The sequence below is a fragment of the Lacerta agilis genome, chromosome 3 (genome assembly GCF_009819535.1).
Source record: "Lacerta agilis isolate rLacAgi1 chromosome 3, rLacAgi1.pri, whole genome shotgun sequence".
Lineage (NCBI taxonomy): Eukaryota > Metazoa > Chordata > Lepidosauria > Squamata > Lacertidae > Lacerta > Lacerta agilis.
This window is the reverse complement of record NC_046314.1, coordinates 117,783,062-117,796,140: the sequence shown is the minus strand read 5'-3', so window position 1 is coordinate 117,796,140 and position 13,079 is coordinate 117,783,062. Positions and strand designations below refer to the sequence as shown.

At 53.6% G+C, this 13,079-nt stretch overlaps 1 protein-coding gene across 1 annotated transcript in view; it reads right to left on the bottom strand.

The window, feature by feature from the left end:
* SLC30A3 (solute carrier family 30 member 3) overlaps positions 1-7,030 on the bottom strand; it is a 30,925-nt gene extending 23,895 nt beyond the window's left edge. The window contains exon 1 of the mRNA XM_033145293.1: positions 6,778-7,030. Within this exon, the coding sequence (XP_033001184.1) occupies positions 6,778-6,875 (98 nt within the window). The 5' untranslated portion in view covers positions 6,876-7,030. The remainder of the gene's footprint in view (positions 1-6,777) is intronic.
* Between the last annotated feature and the right edge of the window lie 6,049 nt (positions 7,031-13,079).

The window sequence follows — 13,079 nt, the reverse complement described above, 5'->3', positions numbered from 1 at the left end:
GTGGGATGGGGGATTGGCTGATAGGTGTGGAAAACCTGTTGAGGACTGTTAATGACTGCAATTGGTCTTACAGGAAAAAGCAAGGGGTGAGATGGCTAAAGACAGCTTTGTCATGTATAATGAAATAAGAATCCAATGTCTTTGTTCAGACCAGGTCTCTCCATGGTTTTAAGTTTGGTAATAAGTTGCAATTCAGCAACTTCTCTTTCCAGTCTATTTCTGAAATTCTTTTGTAATAAGACAGCTACTTTGAGATCTTGTACAGAATGTCCTGGGAGATCAAAGTGTTCTACTACTAGGATTTGTTGTTGTTCAGTCATTCAGTCGTGTCCGACTCTTCGTGACCCCATGGACCAGAGCACGCCAGGCACGCCTATCCTTCACTGCCTCTCGCAGTTTGGCCAAACTCATGTTAGTAGCTTCGAGAACACTGTCCAACCATCTCATCCTCTGTCGTCCCCTTCTCCTTGTGCCCTCCATCTTTCCCAACATCAGGGTCTTTTCTAGGGAGTCTTCTCTTCTCATGAGGTGGCCAAAGTACTGGAGCCTCAACTTCAGGATCTGTCCTTCTAGTGAGCATTCAGGGCTGATTTCTTTGAGAATGGATAGGTTTGATCTTCTTGCAGTCCATGGGACTCTCAAGAGTCTCCTCCAGCACCATAATTCAAAAGCATCAATTCTTCGGCGATCAGCCTTCTTGATGGTCCAGCTCTCACTTCCGTACATTACTACTGGGAAGACCATAGCTTTAACTATACGGACCTTTGTCGGCAAGGTGATGTCTTTGCTCTTTAAGATGCTGTCTAGGTTTGTCATTGCTTTTCTCCCAAGAAGCAGGCGTCTTCTAATTTCATGACTGCTGTCACCATCTGCAGTGATCATGGAACCCAAGAAAGTGAAATCTCTCACTGCCTCCATTTCTTCCCCCTCTATTTGCCAGGAGGTGATGGGACCAGTGGCCATGATCTTAGTTTTTTTGATGTTGAGCTTCAGACCATATCTTGCGCTTTCCTCTTTCACCCTCATTAAAAGGTTCTTTAATTCCTCCTCACTTTCTGCCATCAGGGTAGTATCATCAGCATATCTGAGGTTGTTGATATTTTTTCCGGCAATCTTAATTCCAGTTTGGGATTCATCCAGTCCAGCCTTTCGCATGATGAATTCTGCATATAAGTTAAATAAGCAGGGAGACAATATACAGCCTTGTCGTACTCCTTTCCCAATTTTGAACCAATCAGTTGTTCCATATCCAGTTCTAACTGTAGCTTCTTGTCCCCCATAGAGATTTCTCAGGAGACAAATGAGGTGATCCGGCACTCCCATTTCTTTAAGAACTTGCCATAGTTTGCTGTGGTCGACACAGTCAAATGCTTTTGCGTAGTCAATGAAGCAGAAGTAGATGTTTTTCTGGAACTCTCTAGCTTTCTCCATAATCCAGCGCATGTTTGCAATTTGGTCTCTGGTTCCTCTGCCCCTTCGAAATCCAGCTTGCACTTCTGGGAGTTCTCGGTCCACATACTGCTTAAGCCTGCCTTGTAGAATTTTAAGCAATACCTTGCTAGCATGTGAAATGAGTGCAATTGTGCGGTAGTTGGAGCATTCTTTGGCACTGCCCTTCTTTGGGATTGGGATGTAGACTGATCTTCTCCAATCCTCTGGCCACTGCTGAGTTTTCCAAACTTGTTGGCATATTGAGTGTAGCACCTTAACAGCATCATCTTTTAAAATTTTAAATAGTTCAGCTGGAATATCATCACTTCCACTGGCCTTGTTGTTAGCGAGGCTTTCTAAGGCCCATTTGACTTCACTCTCCAGGATGTCTGGCTCATGGTCAGCAACCACATTACCTGGGCTGTACTAGGATTTATGTCCATTTATAAACTACAGCTCCTAGGGCTTGCTGATCAGAAGGTCAGCAGTTCAAATCCCCGCAATGGGGTAAAGTCCTGTTGCTCGGTCCCAGCTCCTGCCCACCTATCAGTTCAAAAGCACATCAAAAGTGGAAGTAGATAAATAGGTAGGCCCAGGCCTGCCGCTCTGGCGGGAAGGTAAATGGCGTTTCTGTGCGCTGCTCTGGTTCGCCAGAAGCAGCTTTGTCATGCTGGCCACATGACCCGGAAACTGTACACCGGCTCCCTCAGCCAGTAACGTGAGATGATCGCCGCAACCCCAGAGTGAGACATGACTGGACCTAATGGTCAGGGATCCCTTTACCTTTTTATCCTTTGGCGTAGGGTTTGGCCTTTTTGTCCAATATAGAGAGCTGAAGGGCACTGTTGGCATTTGATGGCATACACAATGTTAGAAGATGAGCTTAATTAAATAGTCCTGAGATCATAGAATCATAGAGTTGGAAGAGACCACCAGGGCCATCCAGTCCAACCCCCTGCCAAGCAGGAAACACCATCAAAGCATTCCTGACAGACGGCTGTCAAGTCTCTGCTTAAAGATCTCCAAAGAAGGAGACTCCACCACACTCCTTGGCAGCAAATTCCACTGTCGAACAGCTCTTACTGTCAGGAAGTTCTTCCTCATGTTTAGGTGGAATCGTCTTTCTTGTAGCTTGAATCCATTGCTCTGTGTCCGCTTCTCTGGAGCAGCAGAAAACAACCTTTCTCCCTCCTCTATATGACATCTTTTTATATATTTGAACATGGCTATCATATCACCCCTTAACCTTCTCTTCTCCAGGCTAAACATACCCGGCTTCCTTAAGCCGTTCCTCATAAGGCATCGTTTCCAGGCCTTTGACTATTTTGGTTGCCCTCCTCTGGACACGTTCCAGCTGGTCAGTATCCTTCTTGAACTGTGGTGCCCAGAACTGGACACAGTACTCCAGGTGAGGTCTGACCAGAGCGGAATACAGTGGTACTATTACTTCCCTTGATCTAGATTGTTGTTGTTCAGTCGTTCAGTCGTGTCCGACTCTTCGTGACCCCATGGACCAGAGCACGCCAGGCACGCCTATCATTCACTGCCTCCCGCAGTTTGGCCAAACTCATGTTAGTAGCTTCGAGAATACTGTCCAACCATCTCATCCTTTGTCGTCCCCTTCTCCTTGTGCCCTCCATCTTTCCCAACATCAGGGTCTTTTCCAGGGAGTCTTCTCTTCTCATGAGGTGGCCAAAGTACTGGAGCCTCAACTTCAGGATCTGTCCTTCTAGTGAGCACTCAGGGCCGATTTCCTTGAGAATGGATAGGTTTGATCTTCTTGCAGTCCATGGGACTCTCAAGAGTCTCCTCCAGCACCATAATTCAAAAGCATCAATTCTTCGGCGATCAGCCTTCTTGATGGTCCAGCTCTCACTTCCATACATTACTACTGGGAAAACCATAGCTTTAACTATACGGACCTTTGTTGGCAAGGTGATGTCTTTGCTTTTTAAGATGCTGTCTAGGTTTGTCATTGCTTTTCGCCCAAGAAGCAGGCGTCTTCTAATTTCGTGACTGCTGTCACCATCTGCAGTGATCATGGAACCCAAGAAAGTGAAATCTCTCACTGCCTCCATTTCTTCCCCTTCTATTTGCCAGGAGGTGATGGGACCAGTGGCCATGATCTTAGTTTTTTTGATGTTGAGCTTTGTGGGAATGTTTAGGAGTGTGGATGAGTATATATTATTTATATATCTCAATCCCAGCTTGTGTGAGCAAGCTCCAAACTTAGCAGAGTTTACATTCCCTTTTAAAACACAGCAGAAAAACGTTTGCATAGGCTTGCTTAAGCCAGCTATATTCCTGGTATATTCCCCTTGTTCCCTCTTAAAAGTAGAAAGACACAATACTGATTATAAGATATAAAAGGAGTTTACTTACAGACATCCATGAGTTACAGTACATGCTTCAAGGAGGCAGACAAACTTAGATAAATGTATTTACATGCAGTGAAGCTGCTTCCATGAGGGAACAGGCTTCACCTCTGCTTCTCTCAGCTGCAGGCTGAGAGAGAGCATGCTGCTTCTTCAAAGGATGAGGCAAAATGGAGAGTCTTCTTTGGGATCTTCCTCCCAGGTAAGACCACACCTACTTCTGGTTCCTGTAACTCAGTCCAGGTAAACAGGAAGTTAAGCCTGGAGGACTGAGTTACCTTCATGTCCTCTCTAGGAGTGTTGTGTTTGGCTGCTCTGTGTTTACATCCCACAAGCTTCAGACCATATTTTGCGCTTTCCTCTTTCACCCTCATTAAAAGGTTCTTCAATTCCTCCTCACTTTCTGCCATCAAGGTTGTATCATCAGCATATCTGAGGTTGTTGATATTTTTTCCGGCAATCTTAATTCCAGTTTGGGATTCATCCAGCCCAGCCTTTCGCATGATGAATTCTGCATATAAGTTAAATAAGCAGGGAGACAATATGCTATACTCCTATTGATGCAGCCCAGAATTGCATTGGCTTTTTTAGCTGCTGCATCACACTGTTGGGGCCAGTAATGGTATTATCCTGGTGTATGTGGCAGCAAAGTTGGCATCTGGGTTTATTGCAGGCTCTGGTACCAGTGTCCATGTTAAGTCCGGTTGCTGAATTATTGTGGGGGAGGAGTTGTTTAAGATTGGGTGGCTGTCTGTAGGCAATGAAAGGTCTTCCTCCCAGAGCTTGAGAAAGAGAACTGTCATTGTCTAGGAGAGGTTGTAGGTCTCTGATGATGCGTTGTACTGTTTTAACTTTGGAGCTGTATGTGATTACTGGTGGTGTTCTGTTTTTTTCTCTTTTGGGTCTGTCTTGCAGCAAGTTCTCTCTGGGTATCAGTCTGGCTCTGTTGATCTGTTGTTTAACTTTATCAGGCGGATATTTTAGTTCTAAATTCCCCTGAATTTACTCACACTGAGGCACTGAGTTTAGGGATACAAGAACTCTCCATTTATTGTGGGAAATACTAACTTGACAGGGAAAACTCTCATTTTAACTAAGGAGAAGCAATGAGCCCGGCTCCCTCTTGCATCTCAGATGCCGAGAATCCACCCTAGAGGTCTCCTCTCAAGATGGAGAAGGAGAAGGTGAGGCCAGAGACCTGAGGAGTATCGGTCTAGCACCGGATGGGAGGTCAGCACAAGTTAAAGGCAGTCTTGGAAGCAGGTCAGTTCCCCTCTCGAACTGTTCTTCTTCCCCCCCCCATGGCAGCCCCCAATGCAAGGTGAGTCCTGCCCCCTAGCCCTCCCCACAGGCAGCCAACCTCACAGGGCGGCAGAATGTCAGCATTCCCACACAAAATAGCAGCTCGAGTTTGGTCCGAGCCTGTTGGCTGAAAACGTGGCAGGCAGGCATTCGTCAGGGGTTGTTCCCCCGTTGCCGCAAGGCTTCCAGGGCTCCAGATAGGCTGGGCTGGATTCCAGGGGAGGCGGCCCCCTCCCCTGCTCCCCCTGGCAGCATCTCAGCCTCCAGGCACCTGTCCTTGCCGTTCACCTCAGTGACCTTCAAGGCACCTTTCCTTGGCCAGGCTGCTCTGGAGGACGGCGAGGAGGTGAGCTGGGTTAGGGGCCGTCTGCACAGGGATGGGGCACGTGCCCTCCATGTGTGCGCGTGCGGCCCCCCCCCATCTCCTCAAATGCAAGCCCCGGAAAACGAGGCAGCCACGCTCCCCCAGCGCAGATTTCGCCAGCCCACCGCTCAGCTGTCCCTCCCTGGCACCCGGCAGAGCCTTCTGGAGGCAGATGGGGGCACAGAAAACAGGCTGGCGCGTGCCAAGGAACAGGCTCGACGGCACAGGGCGGAGGAAGCGCCTCGTGGGCTGGCAGCGAGGACCAGGCATTCCCCACCCCCTCCTTTTTGGAGACAATCCACGGGGGGCTCTTTCCAGCCACAGCTGTCCTGCTCCCCCCAAGATGTAACGGCATCGCCAGCGGCTGACGACCGGCCCGTCCATGGGGCGCCCTCTCGGACAGGCGAAAGGGCCCGACGGGCCTCCTCACCGATGCTTGGAGAGCCTGTTTCTCCCCCTCCTCGGGCAGTGAGGCTTGGCTGACTGGTTGCCCCACGAGCGGGCCCTTCTGGGGGTGCAGAGAGGGGTTCTCCGGCCGCTAACTCTATTGAGGGACTCGCGGCCTTTGATACAGCGGCCCAGACGCGACGGGTGAGGAGGGAGGGGTGTCAATGCAGACGCCGCAAGGAAAGGCTCCTGTGGGCTCTCCGGGAGCGCCCACCTCCCGCGAGGGGCGAGAGGGACCCCCGCCTCCCCCCCCCCAGTAAGAACTGAAACGCTCGACCCTGGCAGCAGAGCGAAGGCATAAGCGAAAGATGCCCCGCAAGGAACTGGGAAGGAGACATCCCCACCTCCACGATTCCCGTTCCCCCACACACTTTTGCGCCTACCCCTCCCGCCGCTCACGTCCCACTGCCGTGGAATTCCCCATGAGCCGTCGGGGGGGGGGGCAGGAATCCAAGGATGCCCTGGAAGGAGGAGATGGAGGAGCGGCACAAGGGGACCCCCTCTAGCCGACCCCCTCGTAACAAGCACACGAAGTTCCCCAGAAAATGCGGGGATTCCCGAGCAGGGGGAGATGCTGGGGGGAGGCAAGGCGGGGAACCTGCCGGGTGGGGGCCAGGGGACTGGGCAGGGAGGGGCCAAGAGGCGGCGGGGGTCCTTGGCTGTCTAGGGAGTACGGGCGACCAAAGGCCACTTCGCTCGGCAGGAGCGTATCAGATTAAAAACCTCGGGCCGCTTGTGCAGGAAAAGGCAGCCATGGGCCATCTCAGCGGGGTCTTCAAGTGGGTCAGGGGAGCGCCTGGCGGAGTCTCCGGAGGATCCCGATGGCGGAGAGGAAGGGAGGAGTGGGGACCCCCTTACCTCTTGAGGCGGACGCTGCTGGAGCTGCTGCTACTGCGGCTGCACACCAGGCGAGCGCTCTCTGAGGGGTCTCTGCCCTCACCCGAGGGGGGCTCCATCGTGTCCAGAAAAGGAGAAACCCCCTGGCTGCGGCGCTCTGGACCTCGGCCTCAGGCAGAGGCGCACCGGGCACTCTCCATGTGCTCTCAGGAGACTCCTCTTCCTGTTGCTGCAGCCGCCGCTGCCGGCGCCGTCGAGAGGTCCAAGCAGAGGCAACCCCCGGTGGGCGGTCGGGCGACAAAAGGCCCCGCCCCTAAGCCACAGGCCCCGCCCCCTGCGGGCAGCTAGAAGACGCGCCTTCAGACGCCCCTGCCTTGCCTCTTCACTGCCGTGCCGTCGTGGCGCCCGGGAAGGAGGCAGACGCAGCGCCCAGCGGAGGAGATGCCCGATTCCGCCAGGCCCCCGGAGGTGGGAAAGCGCCTTGGCGGTCTTCTGGCTCGGCGCTCCCTTGTGGTTGGGCGTCGAACCCGAGGAGAGCTCCCCAGGCTCGAGGGGGTGGCCGCCCGCAGCTGGGCTCCGGGGTGGGAGGCCAGGAAAGGCGCTTCGCTGGCGATGTCTCCCCTGCCCAGCCAAGAAGAACGGGGCCGGACCGCAGCCACCGTCCGTCAGCGGGGCGGGGTTGCGGGAAGAGACCGGCGAGAGACGCCGCGCGCGGAGCGAGCCGGTTCCGCCTGGACGGGCGCGCGGGAGGCGTCGCGGGGCTGAGTCGGAGCGCTTTCTTCGCCTCGCAGGATCGATATTGATGGCTATCTAATGAAACGGTGATGGAGGTGATGACGGGGGACGCCCCGGCGGCGGCGGCTTCATCAAAGAAAAGGGTCTCTCCTCCCAAGAGGACAGGCAGGGACCATTGACGATCTTCTGCTGCAGCCTGGAGAAGGGATCGCAGGAGAGCCCCGCGGCAGATCCATTGTGTGGCAGGCGGGATTGCTCCCTCCAGCGCAGGGGGAAGAGGCAGCCGGATTTGGGCCTAACTTGGTCCCCCAATCCGGGGCCCGGCAGCCCCCCCCCGCACAATGACCCCCCCCCCCAACAGAGAGCCTCAGCCCGTGGACCGGCGGTGCCCATCAGGCTCCCCCACTTTCTTCCTATCTTACCCGACCAGGAGGAAGCGGCTGCCTAGTTCCAGGCACTACTTGGATCGTTTTCGCTCGATCCCGGCGCGCTTCTCTGCCCTCTTCCAGGGGTTTTGCGGCGTGAGAAGCCGAGCCAGCCTCGCCCCGCTCCTCCCGAGGGGGCTCCGAGGTTAGAAAAATGCGACCGCCCGTCCGAATCCATTTCTCACGGGCCAAACCCTCTGCGCGGCCCAATTTCGTTTCTTTGTTTTTCTCTGTGAGGCGTCAGGGAAGCCGGAGGGAGGAAGGGAGGGGTGGGAGAGCGGGGGGGAGGCGCGTCCTTTGGATGCCTGGACACCTGAAGCCCCCTCACCCGGAGGGAGCAAAATAAACCTGCAGTCCAGAGCCCGGGCGGGGGGGGGGCACTGCGGCTGCCCCCCAAATCTCCCCGTCCATCTTGAGGCCCCGCAGAAATGAGGACGCCTCTCGACATCTTTCCGTGAGGCTGGGAGGACGGGGCGGGGAGACGGACGTTTCTAAGGGGGCGGCTGGATTTTTTTTACTGGAACCGGTGCTGGGGTTTTCCCCAATGAGGGGCGAACGAAGCGCCTCCTTCCCGGCCTTCCTTTATGGGGCCCTATGCACCGCGGTGTGTTTTTACCGGCGCCGCTGGTGGGCTGGACGCCTTCCTGGAGAAGGAATGTCGCGATCCTGGGAAAACGCCCCGAGAGGCGGTTTCCCGGCGCTGCTAGACGGCGCCGCGGACTCCGAGTCTCCTTTGCAGTTGGGTGCGGAAAAATTCGCTGCGGTGCCCCGCAGGACGCAAAGGAAAGAAGGTGGCGGGCGGCGGCACGGTGGGGGGCTGCGAACCGGTGCCAAGGCCCTGGCAGGGGCAGGAAGAACTGGTCGCCGCCGGTGGGCAGAGATAGGCGGAGTGGCGGCGGAGGGTGGCCCTTGCCTTTGTCTTCTGAAGCCACAATGCCCCTGTTTTAAAAACAAGAGCCCGCTCTGCCACAAGAAGCTGTCCCTGTCGCAAATGTTGGGGTGCAACACCCATGGATGGACCGAGACTCCGAGCGGCCGTGTGGGGCTTGGCGCTGCTCCCAGTTACACTTCCCCCCATCTCGATTATGGACCCTCAGATAATGCGCTTGAGGTTTACCTGCGAAGGTGAGGAAATTGACGCAACGGATCGGAAGCTGGTCCCTGGTGCCCCTCAGAATCGGACCCCCCCCTTTATTTCACACAGACCTCACTTCCAAGCCCTTTATCTACTCTGTAGGCAACGGGATCATTAACATTTTGTTTTTGTTTTATAGTTTTTGTAAAAGGCTCTGCGGTTTGCTCTTTAAACAGTAAAATAGGAAATAAATAAGAGTGATTTCAAAATGCGAGGACGGGGAGAAATGCTTCTCCGTGGGACGAGGGAGTGGGAAGAGGACCCGCCTGCACCTGGCGCAGGAACCCCGAAAGCGAGGGGAGTCTCCTGCTGCCCATGTTCTTCCCGAAGTCCTCTGGCTGCTGCTTCGCCTTTTTCTTCGGAGTTAATAGTATTAATATTTCCAGATGGGAAGTAACCATTACGATTTGGATGAAGCGTCGTCTATTAAGAAAATCCAGGGATCCAATGTATCTGTGGAGTTTTTCATTGATGCTGAAAAACAATAAAATTCGATTATATCTAGATATTTCTATCGAGTGATTCTGTCGTCCCAGTCGCGAGTCTCCGGTCTTTGAGTCGCTGGCCGGATGCCCGCTCTCGGAGGGCTGCTCTGCAGATCCAAACCCAAAGGATACCCACCAACATGGGAGCATCTGCCCCCCCATCAAGTAAGACAATAGAAATAACCAACTGACCAATCAAGCCGGTTTCCCCCTTACCCAAACAAAAATCCTGGCTATGCCCCTGGCCACCAAGGAAGCGCTCTCTCCTCTATCTCACACACACTGCATGATGTGATAAACTATCGTGTCGCCTCCGACTCCCCCTTTCTCTAAGCTAAAAAGTCCCAAACGCGGCAAATCTCTCCATGATCCGCTGGAACATTTGGGTTGCTCTTTTCTGAGTCTTTTCCGGATCTCCGATATCCTGTTTGAAGTGAGGCGACCAGAACCGTCCACAGCACCCCCCCAAAAATGGCATTGTTAGCACGATATCTGATTTCCAATTCCTTTCATCGTGATCCCTAGCAGGGCGCAGCTGCTAAGCAAGTGTCCTTCCTCGCCACCCACCGCCAGGTCAGACTCTGTATAGGGGAAATTAAGCATATTAAAATTAATTATTATTATTTTTTAAAAAAAATACTCCGACATGCAGCTTACACTTGTTTATACTGAATTGCTTTGGACTTTTTAACGCCCCTTCGCTCGGTTTGGAAAGGTCCTTTCGGAGCTCTTCACGATGTGTTTATTTCAGGACCCTGAACAATCTGGTAATTTCAGCAAAGTTAAAATGTGCAGATTCCTATAGCGTTGCACTTTCTCCATCGCATTCTCCATTTATTTCTGCTCGCTTGTTCCTGCGACTGAACCCACTCCTGGTCCGCACGAGGACGAGCTCTCCCCTGAGCTTACGGGGGGGGGGCACTTTAAGGAGACGCCCATGCGCTGCAAACGGAGCTGTGCTTCGGGCGGCTTTCTTTGAGGTGGGAGAGCGCCACCTCCGAACTGCAATGCTGTCCGTGGACTACCTTACAGGGCTGTCCTGGGGCAAGATTTCCCAGCCACATACTCACAACCTGCCATTTCTCCCAGCCTGCAGTATCCCTCCTCCGCTTCGCCAAAGCATAAAACCAAAATGCAGACCAAGAAAAAGACACTAGAAATAATTTCATTATACACTTACCTGTATGTACACTTTGCCTTCACAACAACCTTGCGAGGCAGGTGAGGCTAAGGCCTCCTTCGGCCACGAAGCATGCCCCCCTTGCGAAAGAGGATGGGAGAGAGAGGAATGGTGGGGAGGGGTCTCCGCCCACCGTCCAGGGGTGATGCCTGGTGCAAAAGGCAGCTTGTTCCCCCACCAAAAAGTATCCAATTACAAACCATCGGATCAAAGGTGAAACATTATGATAAGAAATTTAATGAAATATGATGCACGCTTCCAGAGAAAAAAACCCATAACAAACGGAAAAGAAATGATCGTACAATGAAGTTATGCTACATGATACACACCAAATGCATCAATATACGTGGATACATGACGATATATGCCTTTTATTTATCTAGATGCGGTTTTGATCGATTTTGTTTTAATTGGTTTTAGTCTTTCTGTGGTATTTGCGAGTCGCTCTGAGTCATTTCCACAAGTAAAGCCATGAAGACATCTACTTAATAACAACAACAAATATACATGAGATATATATGCTATATTATAAGGGTCACATATGACGCTTTAAGGAGATCCATCCCTGGGTTTGGCGGGCCCTCTGGCACCGCACACCCGAGAGGGCCGCCAGATGCGCCCCCCCCCCCCAGCCTTGGAGCACGGGATTGCTCTGCGTCAGCGCCCGGCAGAACGAGAAGGTCGTGCGGGAGATACAAGGAAGAGAGCGAGCAGCGGACAGGGGCCACCGCCAAGAAGGCCTTGCTGGGAGGCTGCCTTCCTTCCCTGGCGTGACTCGCTTCCCGGGAAGCAGCGTCGCCCTACAAAGAAGTCAAATGCAAGGCAGGCTTTCTGGACGCGCCTTGAAGAAGGAGCCTCGGCAAGCTCCGAGCACTTTTTGCGGGGTGGGGTGGGGGGTTGTAAGCAGGAGACTGATTTTCCTCCCCTGGGTCGGGAATCGCCGGGAGGGGCTCCTCTCTGGGCAGCTTCATTCATTCCTTCCTTCCTTTTATGTCCCAGTAGTGATGTATGGAAGTGAGAGCTGGACCATAAAGAAGGCTGATCTCCGAAGAATTGATGCTTTTGAATTATGGTGCTGGAGGAGAGTCTTGAGAGTCCCATGGACTGCAAGAAGCTGAAACTCCAAATCTGGCCGGCAGACAGTCCGGGAATCAGCGTGTTTTTACATGAGTAGACTGTGTCCTATTATTTAAAATGCATCTCTGGATTATTTGTGGGGCCTGCCTGGTGTTTTTACATGAATAGAATGTGTGCTTAATGCACCTCTGAGTTATTTGTGGGGCATAGGAATTCGTTCATATTTTTTCCAAAATATAGTCCGGGCCCCCCCCCCCAAGGTATGAGGGACAGTGGACGGGTCCCCAGCTGAAAAAGTTTGCTGACCTCTGCTCCAAGACTTTGGCCACCTCATGAGAAGAGAAGACTCCCTGGAAAAGACCCTGATGTTGGGAAAGATTGAGGGCACAAGGAGAAGGGGACGACAGAGGACGAGATGGTTGGACAGTGTTCTCCAAGCTACCAACATAAGTCTGACCAAACTGCGCGAGGCAGTGGAAGACAGGAGTGCCTGATGTGCCATCTGGTCCATGGGGTCGCGAAGAGGTGGACAAGACTAAACGACTAAACAATAACAACAACATGTCCTTGAAGCTCGAGGTCCTCGCCCTCATTTGATCCTCACAACCCCTCTGCAAAGGGAGGTCAGGCTGAGAGAGAAGACGATGACGGGCCCAGGAGCTTTTCTGTTGTGAGCCAGCCGCCCTGGGATCTTCGAGGGAAGGGTGGCATACAAATTAAATAAATAAATGAATAACAATAACGGCCGAGTGGGACGGATTCGAACCCTGATCTCCCCCAGACCGTAGTCCGGCACTCTAACCATTAGGCAACTGCCCCCCCCCCCGTTTCTGCGGCCAGCCCTCCGCCCCACTAGCCCAGACAAGGACACAGTCGGAATCGGATCCTCCGACGGCAGTCCGGAATTGCCCCATTCGGACCACGCGAGGGCTGGTCTAGAATTTCTCGCCTCTGTTCTCTCCGTGCGCGCGGTGCCTGACGGGAATGGTAGTTTCGCCGAGGGAGGAAGAGCGGGGGCCGCCGATGACGTTCGCTACGTCGCCCTGCCCTCTCCCGCCCGCCTCCCGGCAGGCTTTGCGGCTGCCGGCGCTGGAAGAGCGGCGTGAGGCGGCCAAGATGGCGGCTGAGGAGGCGGCGGTGGCGGCTCGGGCGGGAGGGCGGCTCGGCAGCAGGTGAGACGGGCGGGGACAGGGCGGGGACGGGCGGGAGGGCAGCAGGCCTCCCCTTCCCCCGAGGGGCTCCAGGGCGCTCTGCCCATGCTCAGAGGCACCCTTCTCCTCCCCGGC